This window comes from Eptatretus burgeri, chromosome 4 (assembly GCF_056783735.1).
Source record: "Eptatretus burgeri isolate ZD-2024b chromosome 4, Ebu_testis_v1, whole genome shotgun sequence".
Taxonomy (NCBI): Eukaryota; Metazoa; Chordata; class Myxini; order Myxiniformes; family Myxinidae; genus Eptatretus; species Eptatretus burgeri.
The window spans coordinates 136463575-136483163 of record NC_140964.1 but is presented as its reverse complement, the minus strand read 5'-3'; the positions used below and the strand labels follow the sequence as shown (position 1 = coordinate 136483163).

The 19589-nt window shown below is 45.1% G+C and overlaps 1 protein-coding gene across 2 annotated transcripts; it reads left to right on the top strand.

Moving 5' to 3' along the window:
• Positions 1-1315: 1315 nt before the first annotated feature.
• Positions 1316-19040, top strand: LOC147029191 (gap junction gamma-1 protein-like). 2 transcript variants are annotated; one of them, XM_085880105.1, is made up of 4 exons: positions 1316-1455; positions 3684-4004; positions 14504-15118; positions 16274-19040. In XM_085880105.1, the coding sequence occupies exons 2-4, from the start codon at positions 3703-3705 to the stop codon at positions 16494-16496; spliced, it is 1140 nt and encodes a 379-aa protein (XP_085736231.1). In that variant the 5' UTR covers positions 1316-1455; positions 3684-3702; the 3' UTR covers positions 16497-19040. The 2 variants fall into 2 exon arrangements, with proteins under 2 accessions (XP_085736231.1, XP_085736232.1); XM_085880106.1 differs by having other exon boundaries at positions 1373-1391.
• The last annotated feature ends 549 nt before the right edge of the window (positions 19041-19589 follow it).

Here is a 19589-nt window from a genome sequence, read left to right as displayed (position 1 = left end):
CACTATCTTCCATGACCTTTCCTGGGAAAGTCACATTTCCAACCTTGCCTCCAAAGCCAGTCGCCGACTGGGAATCCTCCGTCGTGCTAAGTCCTTCCTCGGCCCTCTTGAGCTCCTGACCACTTACAAAGCTTTTGTCCGCAGCCTGATGGAGTACTGCTCTCCTCTCTGGGCTGGTGCTCCTGCCTCCCACCTTTCTCGGCTTCACGCTGTGGAAACCAGGGCATTTAGGATCATCGGCATCTCGCTGCGATGAGGCTGAGTCTTTGGGCCTCTCACTCTCCCATCACAGGCAGGTCGGTGGTCTTTCTGTAATCTACCGTCCCCTCTCCGGTCTCGCCCCCCCTGCTCTCTCTGCGATTTGTCCCCACCACATTTCCACAGGGTGCTCAAGGTCTGCCAACAACCACCTCCTGGTAAAACTACCAAAATCACGAATCACTGCTCACCTTCACTCTTCCATTCCTCTTTTTTCCCACCTTTGGAATAAACTTCCTCACTCTATTCTTTCCCATTCTTACCTCCAGGCCTTCAAAAACAGCTGTTCACTACCACCTCTTATCATCCCCCATCCAAATCCTTGATCTTTTCTACCCCCGTTAATCCACCCCAAACCCACCTCTTTCAAACTCCTCGCAAGTCCCTGTAGTGTCCATCTTGTATTCCCTGTGTCCCCACTGTTTTTGTCCTTCCCTCTCCCACCCCTCTTGTCTCCGACTCCCCATGTTGTACGTTCCGGGTGTTGGCCCTTATATGAGCCTCGACGGTGTATACAAAAAAAAGAAAAAAACCTCGGCCGAGTTCTTCTCGATTTGTGAAAGAAACACAGAAGTCTTGATGAAACGTCCATGTAATGGTTACGACCTTGTTTGGTATCGTCACCTTTACCTGCATCACACATTTAGGAGAAGTCGGAGTCGGAGTAGGAGAAGAAGAAGAAGAAGAAGAAGAAGAAGAAGAAGAAGAGGAGGAGAGAAGGAGAAGTTGGAGAAGTAGTAGTAGTAGTAGTAGTAGTAGTAGTAGTAGTGGTAGAAGTTGTAGTTGAGGAAGAGACTCCCGGGAATCCTTGGTTCTCTCCAAATAAAAAAAAGAAAAATAATTGATTTCAGCTGTGCTCGTGTTCGCACGGGGAGGGTGGGGGAGGGGGGTCGAGGGGCGGTCTGTGAGCGGTCGTGGGGGAGGGGGTCGAGGGGCGGTCTGTGAGCCGTCGTGGGGAGGGGGTCGAGGGGCGGTCTGTGAGCCGTCGTGGGGAGGGGGTCGAGGGGCGGTCTGTGAGCCGTCGTGGGGAGGGGGGTCGAGGGGCGGTCTGTGAGCCGTCGTGGGGAGGGGGTTGGGGTTGGGGGTTGTGGATCCTCCGCGATGAACGGCGCTGGTTGCTGCAGAGTTTGCTGGTTTGTGTTTGGGAGGTTGTGTTGAGAGTTTGAACGTTGCTCGCACAGTGAACATCTGTACAACGTGAGTCTGCGATGATGATGATTAGTTAGTTAGTTTAAGTTAGTTAGTTTAAGTTAGTTAGTTGGTTTGAATTTTGCGACTTTTGAGTGAATTCCCGCCCCGCTCGCACCGTTTCATCCTTTGTTCCTCGTCACCACGTGCGTGTCTCCTCGGCCGAGTATTTAATGTCTTCTTTGATGAAATGTTCGTGATGTCCGAAGCTGCCGATGCTCCTCCGGTGATGTTTCTGGTGAACGTGAGATCTATAAACTCGGGACAGAAGAGTTTGAGTTAAAATCCTCAAGTTTTGCGTTTGTTGCTTGCTCGTTGTCACGTGACGTCGTGCGGTGTGGTTACCGACGAAGAGGTTAAAATGGTCTTGATTGAAAGTTTAATCGGTGTAACGAGTCCTGAGTCGGGAGGGTGACGGGGGGTTCCCGCTCCGAAGACCCCGCGGTCCACGTGGTTGCGGTGCCCCACGTGCTCCTTCCCTCGAAGAACAAACGGACTCCTTTGTTTCGCATTCCACAGCCGAAGCGTCTCGGATTTCCCGCCGGGAGATTCTTCCCTCTTGTTTGTGGAGATTTGAGCGGGAAACTCGATCTTCATTAAAAAAATTTTTTTTAAAATAAATATATCTTTTAATGTGTGTGCGTGCGTCCGTCCCATCAATTTCGGCTTCTCCTGTCTACCAGAAAGGTGCGTGTGTCCGTCCCATCAATTTCGGCTTCTCCTGTCTACCAGAAAGGTGCGTGCGTCCGTCCCATCAATTTCGGCTTCTCCTGGCGACCAGAAAGGTGCGTGTGTCCGTCCCATCAATTTCGGCTTCTGGCTACCAGAAAGGTGCGTGTGTCCGTCCCATCAATTTCGGCTTCTCCTGGCTACCAGAAAGGTGCGTGTGTCCGTCCCATCAATTTCGGCTTCTCCTGGCGACCAGAAAGGTGCGTGTGTCCGTCCCATCAATTTCGGCTTCTCCTGGCGACCAGAAAGGTGCGTGCGTCCGTCCCATCAATGTTGGCTCTCCTGGCTACCAGAAAGGTGCGTGTGTCCGTCCCATCAATTTTGTCTTCTGGCAACCAGAAAGGTGCGTGCGTCCTTCCCATCAATTTCGGCTTCTCCTGGCTACCAGAAAGGTGCGTGCATCCGTCCCATCAATGTTGGCTCTCCTGGCTACCAGAAAGGTGCGTGCATCCGTCCCATCAATTTTGGCTTCTCCTGGCGACCAGAAAGGTGCGTGCGTCCGTCCCATCAATTTCGGCTTCTCCTGGCTACCAGAAAGGTGCGTGCGTCTGTCCCATCAATTTTGGCTTCTCCTGGCGACCAGAAAGGTGCGTGTGTCCATCCCATCAATTTCGGCTTCTCCTGGCTACCAGAAAGGTGCGTGCGTCCGTCCCATCAATGTTGGCTCTCCTGGCTACCAGAAAGGTGCGTGTGTCCGTCCCATCAATTTCGGCTTCTCCTGGCTACCAGAAAGGTGCGTGTGTCCGTCCCATCAATTTCGGCTTCTCCTGGCTACCAGAAAGGTGCGTGTGTCCGTCCCATCAATTTCGGCTTCTCCTGGCGACCAGAAAGGTGCGTGTGTCCGTCCCATCAATTTCGGCTTCTCCTGGCTACCAGAAAGGTGCGTGCGTCCGTCCCATCAATTTCGGCTTCTCCTGGCTACCAGAAAGGTGCGTGCGTCCGTCCCATCAATTTTGTCTTCTGGCAACCAGAAAGGTGCGTGCATCCTTCCCATCAATTTCGGCTTCTCCTGGCTACCAGAAAGGTGCGTGCATCCGTCCCATCAATGTTGGCTCTCCTGGCTACCAGAAAGGTGCGTGCGTCCGTCCCATCAATTTTGGCTTCTCCTGGCGACCAGAAAGGTGCGTGCGTCCGTCCCATCAATTTTGCCTTCTCCTGGCGACCAGAAAGGTGCGTGCATCCGTCCCATCAATTTTGGCTTCTCCTGGCGACCAGAAAGGTGCGTGCGTCCGTCCCATCAATTTTGGCTTCTCCTGGCGACCAGAAAGGTGCGTGCGTCTGTCCCATCAATTTTGGCTTCTCCTGGCTACCAGAAAGGCGCGTGCATCGCGGATGATGATAATCTCCATGGCAACATTTGATTGGCTCCATGAGTTCAGTCGAACCAATGAACGAGCTCGTTATAAAAAAAAAACTCTCGCGTTGTCACTTTTTGAAAGGGTTTTTTCAGCCTTTTTCTTGATTATACCGGACGTGTCCAAACGTGTCGATGTCCTTTGTCTCTGCAGACGTGTTTGTGTGTTCGACATGAGTTGGGGAATCCTAACGAAACTGTTCGAGGAGGTCGATCGTCACTCAACCTTCGTGGGCAAGCTGTGGTTCACGGTGTTCCTGGTCTTCCGCATCGTGCTCACCGCCGTGGCTGGTGAGTCCATCTACCAAGACGAACAAAGCAAGTTCGTGTGTAACACCGCTCAACCTGGCTGCGAGAACGTGTGCTACGATTCGTTCGCTCCGCTCTCTCACGTTCGTTTCTGGATCTTTCACATAATCCTGGTTGCGATGCCCACAATCCTTTACCTTGGCTTTGCCATTCATCGCATCTCCAGGTGAGCTTTGTTTCGAGGTCGCGTGGAAAAAAAAAACAAAAAAACGAAAATTGATTGAAACGTTAAAAAAATTGTTTTGAATAAGCATTTTGCTTGATTTTTACATTTACTTATGTAAACTGCTGATTATTTAAAATAATTCTAAAAATCAGGGCAAGGGAGGAGGTGTGTGTGTGTGGTTTGTGTATACCTTCACATCGTATACATATGTATATATGGATACACATACATCCTGTCACTTCGCTGACTGGGACAATAAAAAGGGAGGGGCGAGTGGTACACACACACACACACACACACACACACACACACACACACACACACACACACACACACACACACACACACACACACACACACACACACACACACACACACACACACACACACACACACACACACACACACCGGTAGGCGACATGGGTGGTCGCTGCACCAAGGCGAATTTGAAATATGTAGATAAGAGAACACATCAGATGGCATTTTTGCCGTTCATTGTTCCATATAGGAACATGAGGAGCAACTGTCCATTCATCATTTGTGTTCGATTCCCCAACCCTACGTTAGGGAATCCCAACGCGAACGTTGGGGTGAAAGCATATAGTAATATAATTGCATACTACTCATACAGTTTTGACGGATCGGGCTGAAATTTTTTTGACAAAGAAGTTGATTTTATAGTGCGCATAAAAGCGCGGAAGCAGATTTTTGATTTTCAAAAAAAGAATATTTTTCGGATTTTTTTTTTTTCAAAAATTTCAAAGTCCCATTGCTAGGCAATGGTGGCGTCCATAGCAACGGTGCTCAAAATCATACAACTAGATCCTGGTATGAACCTACCAGTCAAATTTCATCAAAATCGGTTGACTCCTCTGTCCTCCAGAGCCGTCCATTACATACAAACAGACAGACGGAAAACCAGACACTAAGGGTAGTCTAGCGACCACCCAACAGATACACGTGTATGCACACTTTGTTCCTCTTTAATTCTGGGGGGGTTCAGTGTGCATGGTTGTCATTTGACACAAATGTATCAGAGAAAGGGTTAAAAAAAAATTCAAATTTACTTGGACACCATCAACCAAGCTGCACAACGATTCCTTCAAGCACCACCACCGGGTAAGTGTGTTCAATTGATGGATTCAAATTTCACATGGAGACGTGACGTCACTGAAGCTTTAAATATTAAAACGTAAGCTAAAAGGAGAGTGTGATTTTTAATTTTTTTTTTTTTTTTTTTGCATTTTGTGCTTTTCTTGATAAATTGCAACTTTTAGCTTCGGAGACCAGATTGTTAGATCAAGTACATTCATCTTTACAACGGTAAGAATTATGATGCGTAAAATCCAAACCTGTCCCTTGAATCACATGTAATTTTTTTTTTGTTGTAAAAAGGGAGGGGCAACTTCAAGCATTCAATAAAAGTGTGCAAAATGGTTTCAGGACGTCGCAGAAGGGACAAGTTTCTGACTTGTGAGCGCATATGCGGTGAGATAAAATCGAACGTGCTCGCCACCCTTGCAGGTTTTCTGTGCACTTGACAATGGTTGCTTTATACGTGGTAAGCCATTTGGTTTGAGTGGAAGAGCCAATGAGCAGCGGTCTGCGGTGAGATCGTGGTTCTGCCTGTTCGCAGGGGAGGAACAGATGGAGGATTTCTCCATCGGATTGAAAGGAATAAAACCTTGAAAAGTAATTAAGTGTTTAAAAAGGGGCATTGGGACAAAAGACTGTTGGCTTCCATCAGCGGGTCCCATTTTAGCCAATTTTCTTTATCAACACATAAATTCAGAGAGAAAAATCCTCCCTTTGTCATAGCCGCTGGTGTTGGGTCTATTGGGGCCAATGTCAGCAGCTCACTTCAATTTATGGAGAAAGGGGTCTCCAAAGTTTTTGACTTTGGTGCAATCAGCATCAATGACTATTTGCATAAACATTTGGTCATGATTTTAAAAGATTGGCTCAATTAAAAACATTGAGAGGGAATAGTCACCGGTATTGTGCTGAACAGGAACTGCCTGCCATGCTTCTGGCATACTCCCACAGAACAGGGGGAGTGATGTTAGGTAAACGCTCTTGACATCGATGAGCAAGAGGCGCTGATCAAAGCCAAGCTTTCCAGCTTGCTTAAGTATGCAGTCAGCAAAAGCTTTCCATGGAGCATCTGCATACAATAACTTCATCGTGAAAGCTGGTTTAAAGCCATCACTTTACTCGTACCGTCGGTCAACTGCTGTCGACCTTCGGTAACAGGCAGGCTTTAGTTATTCGTGATTCCCAGCTCTTCAAAACAAAATCTGAAGTGCCGAGTGAGACCCCTAGGTCGTGTGTCCTGTATCGTGTCCGGGCAGCATTGGAGTGGGTGCGGGTGGGGGGGGGCATCATTTTGTGGGCCCAAATAGAGAGCTTTGTTCTTCAGCCAGTTAGTTGATTTTTACAGAGCTTGCAAAGCTAAACTCCTGCAGCTGAACTTTTTTTTTTCTTTTTGGTTTTTTTTTTTTTTTTTGGATACAGCGTCGAGGCTCGTGTAAAAGCCAACACACAGAACGTACAACAAGGGGAGAAGGAGACAAGATGGGCGGGAGATGGAAGGAAAAAAAACACAGTGTGGAACAAAGACATGAGGAGATCTGTGGAAGGGAGAGGGATGGGGTGCAGTACACGGGGGAAACAAAATGGATACCACTGGGACTTTCAGGAAGGAAAGTAGGGGATTTGAAGGAGGTGGGTTTTGGGGTGGATTAGTGGGTGAAGAAAAGATCGTGGTTTTGGATGGGGGAACATAAGAGATAGTGGTGAACGGCTATTTTGAAGACCTGGAGGGGTGAGTGTGGGAGTTTGTTCCAAAGGGAGGGGGGTGAAGAGGACCGAAAGGGTGAAGGTGAGCAGTGATTCTTGATTTTGGTAGTTTTACCCGAAGGGGGTTGTTGGTGGACCTTGAGCGCCCTGTGGAAATATGGGGGGGGGGACATATCTCAGACAGAGCAGGGGGATGGGGGGCGGTGAGGCTGGAGAGGAGACTGCAGAGTACAGAAAGACCACCGACCTGCCTGTGTTGAGAGAGTGAGAGACCCAAACACACTCGGCCTCATCGCAGGAGATACCAATGATCCTAAATGCCTTGGATTCCATCGCAGGAAGCTGAGAAAGGTGAGAGGCGGGAGCAGCATCCCAGAGGGGAGAACAGTACTCCATCAGGCTGCGCACGAAAGCTTTGTATGTTGTCAGAAGCTCAGGTGGGCCGAGGAAGGACTTTGCACGACGGATGAGGCCGAGTTGACGACTGGGTTTGGAGGCCAGCTTGGAAATGTGGTTTTCCAAGGAAAGATCATGTTATATAGTGAGACCCAGAAGCTTGAATGAAAGAACTTCTTCAAGAGGATTGTTTTGAAAGTGGATGGGAGGGGGGGGGGTTCTAACTGGTCCTTTCGGTGAGACATCGTAAGAGTGTGACATTTGTCAGGGTTTCAAGAAATGTTCCTCCTGTTGGACCAGCTTGTGATTTTATCCAGATCTGCAGAGAGTGAAGAGGCTGCTGCTTGCCAATCTGAGGGATGGCAGAGAGTGGAGTCGTTGGCAAAGGAGGATTTTCCAGAGTCGGAGAGATCATTGATGAAAACCAGAAAAAAGAACAGGGTCTAGAGCACTTTCTGGATAGGAAGAGGGGATGAGAGAACTCCATTAACGGCCACATGTTGGCTGCGGCGGGAGAGGAAGTTTGCGAGCCATGAGTGGAGATTACCTTGGATACCATAGGAAGGGATTGTGATGAGCAGGGAAGGGTGCCAGACCGTATTGAAAACACGTGATATGTCTGGGGAGATGCCTCTGATTTCATGTCCGGCATTGAGGATCTCCATCCATCATTGGGAGAGCAGAAGCAGCATATCTCGGGTAGAGTGACCTGGTCTGAATCCAAATTGATGATCGGAAATCAAGCCATTGGAGAAGAGGAAGGATTTAATGGCTGAAGCGATGATGGATTCCATAACCTTGCTGATCATTGGGAGAAGGCTCATTGGTCTAGTTTTATGGGGAGGGGTAGGAGTAGGGAGCGGAAGGGGTAGGAGGGAGGTGAAGAGTGGGAAGAGATGCCCGGCAATGCCAGGTACCTTTGCTCCTATCCTATAAAGGTGAATTTGGGAATTTAAAAAAAATTACTTTTTTTTTTTTTTTAAACATGCTTTGAAAACGAAAAAGAAACAGCTGATGCAAATCCAACCAAATTTTGCATGTTCACCATGGGTACCCCAAGTATGGTTTGTCAGGTTAGCATATCTGGAGGAGGGGGAGGGGCGGTGGGCGAGACCCCAATTCTCTCTGTAAATGTGTCTTGGATAGTGAGTGATACGGTATCCGGTATTACAAATAGTCGTCATCTTGTATAAAGAAAGTTTAAACAACTTCATAATGTGCATTATGTTAATGTTGAAATCTGAGTGAGAATAATTCAAAATATTTTTAAATGTTAAATTTCACTCATTTTAAGTGGAGGTTAAAACCAAAGCAAACTGCCCGTTCCACAGTAAAGCAGAAGTGATTTTTTTTTGTTTTTGTTTTCTCGTTCCATTTATAAGCAGCAGGGTTGGGTGATTGCTGTGTGTGTGGCAAGATCACCTTGAGGTTTGCACACTCGCCTCCAAGCTGTCGAGCCCGGGTTTGAATGTCGGCCCAGCTATAAACTGTCATCCTGGTGTTTCACCGGCAGATGCGTGCGCCATCATTAAACTGGGCATCTCGTCTGTTGGCATCAGTTGGTGGATGTTAAATCTCCCACAATGTCTTTCATGAAGAGTCGGTGAGCTATTGCCCGGCACCTTGGCCAAATTACAAAACCTTGGTCGCACGTCAGGCCTGGCCAGCTGGTTCGTGAAAGAATTAACCAAATGCCCTCCGCCCCGGGCAACCCTGCAAGAACGTGGTGATAATTGTGCCCATGAAGAAGACTAAGCAGTTTGCTGTCGAAGGTGATGTTGGCTGACTTCCAAGCAGATCGAACATGTCCTCGGGGAAAACGATGGGATGAATAGAGCAGAACGTTTGACGTACAAGTCTTTCAATTAAATCGGTCAGTGAAGTGACGGGTATTTTGCTAGTTTTATAAGATATATATATATAATATATACTGTATAATCATTTTGAGGGTCTTCGCAAATGCTGAATATTATAAAAAGGTAATTACCCTCGCGAAGGAGAGTATTGCATTTGGGTCCATTTGTTTGTTTGTCTGTTGGGTCGCCGAAATAGGTGACCCTAATTGTCAGTAATTGTGTTTGTTTGTTTGGATGTTTCTTCGTTTGTCATCAGCATAATTGGTCGTAAACGTGGGTGGATTATGACCAAACTCGGGTGGTAGGTACATCTTATGACCCAGTGCTTTGGAAATTGTGATGGTTGCTAGGGACGCTTTGGTTCCCCAGCAACAACCGAAAAACCTTCAAAATCGGTACCGTTCACGCGAAATCAATTCCGAAAGCCATGATCCCACGTAGGATTATGAAATTTGGCACGAATGAGCAACAGGTGATGCTCTATCAAATATATTCCGGTTTTTGTGACATATGGAATACTTTACCCGCACCGCCTCCTACAATTAGGGTATGCGTGAAAATTGGCTAAAATTGAAGGCCCCCTCGCGATCAGGGGAGTGCGTCGATACGAATGAAACTTTGCAGGTTCATGGGACTCAATGAGTTCTACAACTTTGCCTCAGGACTAATTGACCGATTTTGCTTCGGTCAGGGGTCAAAGGTCAATTGGTGCAAAAATCGATAATATGCGAGAGCTGGAGGTGCCTTCGCTCCAAATGCTACTCCTCCTAGGGTTATGGTCGGATGGTCATGAAAATTCACACTAATCGTCTGGAACACATTGTGCACAAACGATCGAGCCGGATTTTCAATTTAGATCTTTGTTCACCCACAGCACCAACTCAAACTTTTGGGATTTCCGATTTCAAACCGCATTTTCGGTACTTTTCATTCAAATGGATACCGAGTAGTTATCAGTAGATGGAACTGGATGAGATTTGATGTGCATAATCTTAAGGTGATTCCCTATCCGCCATATGACATCCATTTTGCTCTATATCTTATAGTTTCCATGCTCGGCGACCCATCGCCGCCTACCGGCTTGTCTGTCTCTTTGCCTGTTTGTCTGCACAGAACTTTCGTGTTGTTCTTCGCAACCGCTTACCAGATTGAGACAAAATTTCCACCATTGGTGCAGCGACTCGTGTGGAATGTTTTACTGAGCATTATGACATCATAGGTCACGTGATGTAGCAGCCATGTTGGAAAAATGGAAAAACTTTGGACCTCTATCTCAAACTGCATCAAGGAAAAAATTGAAACTTTGCACATGGCAAGTATTCCTCATGGGGAATGTGATTTTTTTTTCTGACATTGGTGCCTTCGTTATGACGTCATAATTGCATATGTAGAATGCTACATCCGATCAGTATGAAAATTTGAGTCATCTCGGGATAAAATGGTCCACGGAAACGATTTTTTTTTCATCGGTCACATGATTTGGCAGCCATATTGTTTAAAAAAAATACAAAAAAAACCTTCAAAAATCTTCTCTGAAATGGCTGAACCAGTCATCACTGGCAGCATTTATAAAGTGGCAGTTCTAATTATGTCTCTAATTCTGTAACACACCAGTCCACAACACACCACACGAAAGTCCTGGCGAGGGTCTGCAATCTCCGATTGCTCTTTTTCTTGTTGATCTTGGTCACGTGAGCCACACGCAGTTCATCAACAAAAAACAAATGTGAAAATGTTCAACATGGTCCAGAATTGCTTTACCAAATCTTTGGCATGGACACCGACCGTCGTGAGGTGTGAATCGAATCGCTAATTGTCATGGCCGGAAATGACATGTCTTGATCGCTCAACAGTAGTGTGTGTGCTTCATGGACCTGCAAAGTGATTTTACAGAAAAAAAAAAAAACATTTGAACACGCGTGTCTGAAGCCGAGATGCACATTACAATATGGAAACGTTTTCATTTTAATTATTTATCAGAAGTAGACATCCCACTGAGCTGCGAACCATCTGTTCATGAAAACTGCGCAGTGAGATCGGGTTACGCAGGATGTTACGATCTGTCGATGTCGGAGAGGTCATTTATGTGGGTGATAAAGAAGACTGGACCTAAGACTGTGTTTTGGCACTCCAGCCTCCAATGAGAGAGAAGAGAGCGCACTCCGTTGATGTTGATGTCGATGCGTTGACTGTTCAAGTGGAGGAAGTCGGCGCAAGTACCTTTTGTATGCCGCAGACAGCAAGTAATCGTGGATGCTTTCTCCATTTATCCTTCGCACTGTTTCGACATGTAACAAGTCCAGAATGTTCCTTCAGCCGTATCTTGATCGTATTGGTACGAATTTGGAAGTTTACTGCACTCAACATACAGGTCCTATAGATCAGTTATATCGATAAGTAAATGTGGATAGATAGCTCCGTTTTCCCTTGTCTAATGGGAATTAAATGTAAATGCGCTGTGCGTTATTTTAATAGTTAGTATTTTTACACCCCCTTACAACAACAACAACAACACTCCTCCACCTCGCTTCGTCACCTCGACGCCATTAAACACGTGCGTGTCAGCACGTACATGGGCGGAGTTTCCTCGGTCGCCAGAGCTCCGACTCCGCCCCAGAGAGATGGAATGTTTCCCGCGACCAATGAGAGGCGAGACGTCTCAGACATCGACTTTCTCACGAACCGTCGACCAATGAGAGGGGAGACGTCTCAGACGGTGATCCTTCGCCCGACACTCCCTCCTGTAGGAGAAATGCCATATAAGCAACGCCAGGGCCTTGGAAACCAAGTCGGTGAACGTCAGGATTGGGCGTCAGCGTCAGGGTCGGCTTGGCAGTGATCGGGTTCGAGGGGCCGGAGATCGACTCGTCTGGTCGGCTTGGCAGTACCTGGCGTCCGATGCTTTTCCTCCGTCCCTGGTGCTTGGAGTGGCATCGTGTTGCGGGTTCGAGTCCCGTTGAGCCGGATCGTTGAAGACCACACGAGGTGGACAGGTCCAAGTGCAGGCTCTGGTCTCCAGCTCCCTCTCCTCGAGCTGGAAGACTTCAATGAAGACCATTGGGGTCCACTTATGTGTGTCTGTGTGTGGGCCCATCTATAAGTAAAACTGTAAAGTGCCTTGTACATTATTTGCATTTCATTTCTATTAGCCGTGATAACTCTGCTTCTTACGTGCTCCCCTCCTTCCCCACCTATTATAAATAAACCCATGTGTTAAATGTATCAGTTCGTTTTTGTGTTTGTTTTATTGGTTTGACATGCTGTGTGTTGGGAATTAGCCAGGCTGTTGCCGCTGTAAAAGGGACATTTGGACCGACGAAAGCTCGGTGACCATCCGCTCGGGTCACACACGGTTCGAGTACGCTAGCGACTCGTTCCGTACGAGCATCGTCGAGGGTGAATTTCCCCGGTAGTTGGACGGCGTGAATACTTAGGTAAATTGGAGTTAGACAAGTGGACCCTACCTCATGCCGTCGAAATATTGGCGAACTTCGGTCCGATAAGGGACCCGTCGGCTCCGGAGTTATCCGGGGTGACGACCTATATATACATTCCGGGTGATCGGTGGAGCCAACTCTCCTGCTCCATCTGGTGGTCGTGCTCGCAGCCGATACCCGGCCCCGCAACAGTATCACTCTGTTCCCCATTGGCAGCCATAAGGCTGGGACTTCAAATGAAATGTTAAAATCGTTCATCATTGGGGGAGGGGGAGATGGGGGTACAAATGGGCTGCACGCAGGTGAATAATAAATTGTACAAAGTTGATTGGAATATGTTTTATAATAATGGACACTGAGTATAGCTCATGCTTTAAGCATTGGCCCCACGTCGGAGCAAACAAAGGGTCAACTGTCAGAGAGAGAGCCTGACACTGTTTCCCATGACAGTAAATACACCTTTATTAACCTTTGGTTGTTGAACTCCATTGTTGATAGTATCTACTGACGCAAACATTGGCTTTCTTGCTTTGGCCTTCAGAGACATCAGGAGCACGTGCTGTTCTGGGGTGATTCCTCTGCTCGATGCCAAATTCATGATTGGTGATCTGTGCAACACGGGCCTTGTGCAGCATTGCATTGGCATGGAAGATGATCGCACACCTTTGGTCAACATCCCTTGGCATTTTCCTTTATGGACTGCTGCGATTTTTTTTTTTTTTGCATTCGGCTGGTGTAACATGCTGCTTCGATCATAATTTTGTGAGACATACAGTCGATTAGCAGGATTCCCTTGCCATCCAAAAAGTTAAAGGCATTGGAATTTCTGGCTGAGAGTTTAGTGAGAAATTTATTTGCCGATGGTGACTCGTGTCGTTCCATTGCATGGATTCCAATGTGTTTCAGGGTTATAGAAGTGAAATCGTGTTTCGTCATCCATCGCCAGATGAGCGATCGGTAGCTGGATCTGAATTGAACTGTTTGAGAAGCTCAAGACCTAGTGCCAACCATGAGTACCATGAGTGCTGAGCTTTCAGGGGACCCATCTTTCTGAGACTTCGGCAATGCCTGAAGTGCTTACAGATGATCATGGTAACATTAACTTCGAAAATTCCAAGTTCTGTGGATAAATTGGTGACTTTGCAGGTCAATCCTCCAGGATTCATGCCTTGACCTGTTTGTGGGTCAGTCACAATTGCTTGTTTTCCAAATCTGGGGTAATCGTCAAGGGGGATTTCCTCCACACTTGGTCTGCTGCACATTTGGAAACTGTATATTTTAAGGGTACAGCTTCACATGTCTTTCTTTCAAATATACTTTTAAATATATATTTGATTTCATCTTTATGCTCAATTTAGTTAAGATTGTTTATTGATAAAACAACATTCCTGAAATGTACTTTGAAACAAATCAGAATAATTAAACTCATGTCAATGGTGCCAAAAAAAATCCCAATCCGGTAACTTAAAAAAAAAAACAAAAAAAAAACATACCCACTGTCCACCCTGCTCATGTCTGCCCATAAATTACCGGACATTACGGACTTTGAACCTGGTATTTTAGGTCCAAGATGAATCGACATGACTGCTCTCGTTGATGTGTGTCAACTTGGAGGGTTCGAGGTGGAGAATGTGAACTGATCTGCCCGGTTTAGGTCTGTTGTAATCCCCCCGGTGGTTCATGACCTTTGAGCCACTGGCTCCAAAAACAAAGTTTCCGAATCGAGTTGCTTTCTTAAATCTGGGAATGTGAGCACAAGTAAATCGTGAAACACTGGCAATCGTGTCACGATGTCTAATCCTCTTGGTTGGTTAATTTTCGAGGTTAATCCATTGCATGTTTTTTTTCATGGATTTGTGAAGCTAAAGGAATATTTGATTTTTCTCTATAAAGGTTGAACATTGATTTTCGTGTCATACTCGTATCTGGTGATGCAATGGTGATTGCCTTTTATTATGTAACAAATTTACTGTTTTCTTTATGTATGCTGACCTTTGCTTGCATGGTAAAGGAGAGAAGAGTGCAATGCAAAGGAATTACAACCGGTCATTGGAAAAAGGAGTCGACATCATGGAATTGAAGAAGCGGAGGATGATGGCGTGGAAGATCCAATGATGTGTGAGGAAGAAACAAAGGAACAGACGGTGGAGAAAAAGGCACAAAAAGACCGCAGTCGGAAGAGGCACGACGGAAGGCGACTCATTAAGATAGATGGCTTGATGAGAGCGTATGTTTTGCAGCTTGTCGTGCGCTCCATCTTTGAGTTGGCATTCCTCGTCGGTCAGTACTTCATCTACGGTTTGGTAGTTCTTGCACGCTTTAAGTGTGGCCGGGATCCTTGCCCACACTATGTCGACTGCTTTGTGTCGCGCCCAAAAGAGAAGACCATTTTTCTGCTGGTGATGTACGGTGTCGCGGGACTTTGCCTCATGCTAAACCTTGCGGAGATGTGGCACTTGGGCTTTGGGGCGATCGCCGATGCTGTGCGCGGACGCCGAGAACGTGAACGCCAGATGTCACTCGACCACAAAAGAAAACATCTCTCTCCTTATGAACCGCGAGGAAAACTGTCGGCACCACCGGGATATACCAGTATGGTTAGACTTCCTATGATGCAGAATGAGAGGTACGTGATGTTAATGTGACCCCATGACCATAATTATTATGGTTCCAAAGGAGGCATTAATTGTTTATTCTTTGTGGTTTTTGAAGAAAAAAAAATTCCCATTATTTTTATTTATTTATTTAATTTTGCAATCATTTGATTTTTCCCCCCCCCCCCCCAATTTTCAATTATTGAATTTAAAAAATTTATTCAATTTGATTTTTTTTTTAATTTTCCTTTTTTTTTCATTTTTAATTGATGTTACTATTTATATGTATATACATTAATTATTATGGTTCCTGGAGGGAGGCATTAAATGTTTAGTTTGGGTGTCTGTGATGTCCTGCTTTTTGGAAGAAAAAAAACGTTTGTTTTCATTATGAAGCAAAATTTCAAATTTCACCAATTGGCTAATATTCCCGTTGGCTTCACCTGAAACAATCGGCTTGATTGCAGCTCTCTGTTGTGTGTTGTTTGGCGTTTAAATGTTTGTTAAAATGGTGACCTTTTGCGACTGCCATAGAGGCCGGTGATTTATTCCGGTTGCACTCGCATAATTTAGAGCCGATGGAATTTGATTTTTCAATTTTATTCGGCAATGAATGCATTGTGACCACACGTGAAGCGAAAAGCGCGGTTGAGGAATTGATTCACTTGACTTGAGTTTTTGATCGTCGAGCCACTTTAGTTCCATTGAATATTATATTATGAACATTAATCAGAAAACGAACTTGCAGTTTTGTAGTGCTTTGGCTCTGATTTTTTTCCTGAGATATTTCGACTCTGTCTGTCTGCCTGTCTGGCAGTCAAACAAAATTTATAACCATTCCAAGCAGGAAACTTGATGTTTTTAAGGACGTCAAAAAGGACACAAACAATAGGCACGATTAACTCATGCTACACGTTAAATAAAGTGGAAAAGACGCCGCATTAAAAAATGTGTTTTTATTTTTTTTTTCTGCACCATTTATAATCGTTGTTTTATTTCGATTAAATATATATACTTTAACATTGTAGAATACAAATCCTGTTCTTAGCACTTTTAACACCCTTCTGTTTAGCAGTAATTAGACAAAATATTACACCTTTTACGTCATCACGACCAATCGAATTCCAACTTTCTTGATCGGTTATGATGTTGAGTTGATGCAAGGGATTGACAAATCTCTTCCTCAGAAATCCAAATGGACAGCTATGTGGAGATGTGAACAAAGATGCTGCAGTGGTCCCAGATTTTTTGGGAATCCAAGAGAGCTTGCTGGCCTTGCAACAACAACTGGAGCTCGCGCTCTCATCTCGCACCAATGTGTCTTCCGGTGTAGGCCTCGCTTCGCCTTCGCAACAAAACTTTGCGAACAGTACTCAGGAGCTGGGCAAGCGGGAGAAATGTCCGCTGTAATTTACGCCTTAAGCAGCCGCTCGACTATGTTGTTTACCGTAGAGATTTGTTCAGGGTTTCTCTGCCACAAATATTTCAAATGTGATGTTTTTTTTTATTACCGTTGGTAATGTTATTTTCAAATGAGTTTTACTTGTTTTAGAATTAACATGGCATTGTAGTATGTATGAGTAGTAGTCTGAAGTTTTTCTTCATTCAAAGCGAATCCATGAATTGATGAATGGGTGAAAGGTTTTTCTATGCACAATTTGTCTCCATTTGGTAGTTGTACTTTTACTTGATGAAATACTTCAAACTGTTCACCGAACAACCGGGTTGCTGCCTCATTATCCCCCGTCAACCAACGAAGTTGGTGGGGGATATAGAAATGGGTTCCGTCCGTCCGTCCGTCCGTCCGTCCGTCCGTCACATTTCATTTCTGGAGCTTAACTACAAATCCCCTCAAGATATATTTCCGAAATTTGGTACACATATCAAGCAAGTGGTGAACTGGTGCCTTTTGATATTTCGAGATTTCCCCCAAAAAAATTTCTGTCACTTTCCATGGAAACAAGTTGGGTATTAAGAAATAATTGAGGTTAACCTTTGTTTCCAGAGCATAGTTGCAAAACTATTAACTATTTCTTTATGAAATTTGGCACACACATCAAGAATAAATTGAACTGGTGCCTTTTGCTACTTGTCCTCATTTACTATGGCAGGGGATATCGAAGACTTTGTCTTCAACGGATGCTAGTTTTTCTTTATTTTGGAGGCAGGGTGAATTAAATGCTGTCAAATTTCAGGAAATAAATTAAAAGATTTCAAAGTGGAAAAGTTAATCCATAATTGGAGGGGGGAGGGGGGGGGCATATGTGCCTCTCAGCAGCGGCAATTGCAAGTTTGGTGAATTTTGCAGTAATTTCTGCAGGGGCAGCCTGTAGTCATGTCCTGATTGGCTGTTTACATCAAATGTCTCAATAATCTTCCGACGAGGGTAAAACATGGCTGCCTCCGCATAAATTCCTGGTAAATTCGATGCAATCAAAAATTCCGTTTGATTAATATTTTCTTTCATTAAAAAAGGGAAGTGCCGGCAGACGGGTCCTCCGGCTTAACGTCCTGATGGACGGACGGTGCTGCCCTGCGAGTGAAACACCAGGGGGACGATTTGTAGCTGGTCTGTAATTTGGGCCCGAAGGCCCAAATGGAAGAATTCGATGTCGCGCCAAGTATTTCTTAGTAATTGAAATGACTTTTCACAATTGGTCATCAAAAGGTATTTAACTTTTGGAGAGGATAAATAGTAATAGTTGATCAGTCGTTTGTCTGGTTTTTTTTTGTTTGTTTGTTTGTTTTTTAACACTAGTTTACTTGTGACTTGGCATCTGCAAATCATTATGAGAAATACTTGAGTAATTCCAATCATCTGCCATATGTATAACAAAAGAACACCCTTTGTTGGCACATGGTGATTCAATCATTATTTTTGATATATTTTTTTACAATGTTTGTTTACAGATTGCTGGTACAATAACTGCCTTAGGCATCTGAAACACCGCAGTATGTTATCGGGTTTACAGGAGACCAATAAACCTCTTAACCTTTGGTTCCAGAACCTCTGACCAAATTGCAGCTTGAAGTTGCAACATTGGGAAGATCAGGGCAAGTTTTTTTTATTATTATTTAATTTAAATTTACGTAAAGGTGTTTTCGGTTGTGCTGATGCCAAAGATTATTTTTGTTTCCATCAATGACCAAGCCTCATGAAGGAATGAGTGGTTTTTGTGATCAAGGGTTGTTGGACCAAAAGTTAAATTGCTATTTTAGTAAAACTTTGGGTATTTTCGAAGTATGTATTTACATTGAAGTTTACTTTTTATTTTTAGTTTGGAGGTACGACTTTGTTCAGTTTGTAGGTACCACTCGTAGGTGGGACATTCAGTTATTCAAGTAGCATACTCACGATAGTCCAAGACGGAAACTTTCTAATCCATACAAGTATAGTCATCGATGTACCATTTTCTCTCCAGTGTCGGTACTGCTGAAGCACTCTCTTGGCGAAGGTTATGCTGAGTGGTTTGCCATTGCCTTCCCAGCAGTTGGTCAGGGCAGGATTTTGCAATTTGGCCAGCGTGCTGGCAATAACTCGCCGACTCTCGATGGCAGGCACAATGGGCTCTTTAATGCTCACCAACAACCGGTGCTGTCAGACAGGTCCTTGACGTCCTTCCGATGGATGGTGCATGCCTTGAATCGATCGCCTTGCATGTGAAACACCAGGATGACCGTTTGTAGCTGGGTCAACATTCAATCCCGACAGCTCGAAGGCGAGTGCGCACACCTCTAAGCTATCCTCCCAATCACAAGTATACATATTTGGTGATGAAAATGTTTCTTTCCATTCTTATACTTGTGTGATAAAATGAAAAAGTCAATGTTTTGGATTGTGAATATGTTGCTCATCACATATTTTTGCCCCCTTCCCCTCCCTCGCAATACTTGAATATCCAAACGGTGTTGAACATGTCAAAGAAATGCAATAAAATTTTGGAAGGAAAATTATTTTGTAGTTGCATGATATGTTTCAAGTTTGCCATTTATAAACTTTATTTATTTTATTTAAGGGAAGTTGTCAGTGCCATGTACAGAAGCAAATGATCATTTAAGTAATATAATAAATGAGGCAAACTCTCAGGAAAGAAAAACTGGAATTTGGAAGAAGATGGGTTTTGGGGGTGGGGGTTAATGGGTGTGGAAAAGATCATGGGTTTGGATGGGGGATGATCTGAGATGGTGGTGAACAACTGTCTTGAAGACCAAAATGGAAGAATGAGATTGAAGAGAATGTGGAAGTTGGTTTCCCAGGTGGGGGGAGCGGGGAAAGAGGAACAAATTAGTGGAGGTGAGCAGTGATCCTGAATTTGGGTAGTTTCACCAGAAGGGGGTTCATGGTTTGTGTCCTGCAGAAACCTGGGGGTGGGGGGAGGACAAAGCATGGGAAGAGCAGAGCATGCATGACCAGAAAGGAGGTGGTAGAATACGGAGACCACCGATCTGTCTGCGATAGAGAAGTGATTGGCCTATCGACTCAGCTTCATCGCAGGAGATTTC

Bases quoted from the DNA above. Each gene is read 5' to 3' on its own strand.
- LOC147029191 (XM_085880105.1), top strand. From the start codon at position 3,703: ATGAGTTGGGGAATCCTAACGAAACTGTTCGAGGAGGTCGATCGTCAC. The intron at 4,005-14,503 runs GTGAGCTTTGTT...TGCATGGTAAAG, and splicing joins GCCATTCATCGCATCTCCAG to GAGAGAAGAGTGCAATGCAA. The intron at 15,119-16,273 runs GTACGTGATGTT...TCTCTTCCTCAG, and splicing joins CCTATGATGCAGAATGAGAG to AAATCCAAATGGACAGCTAT.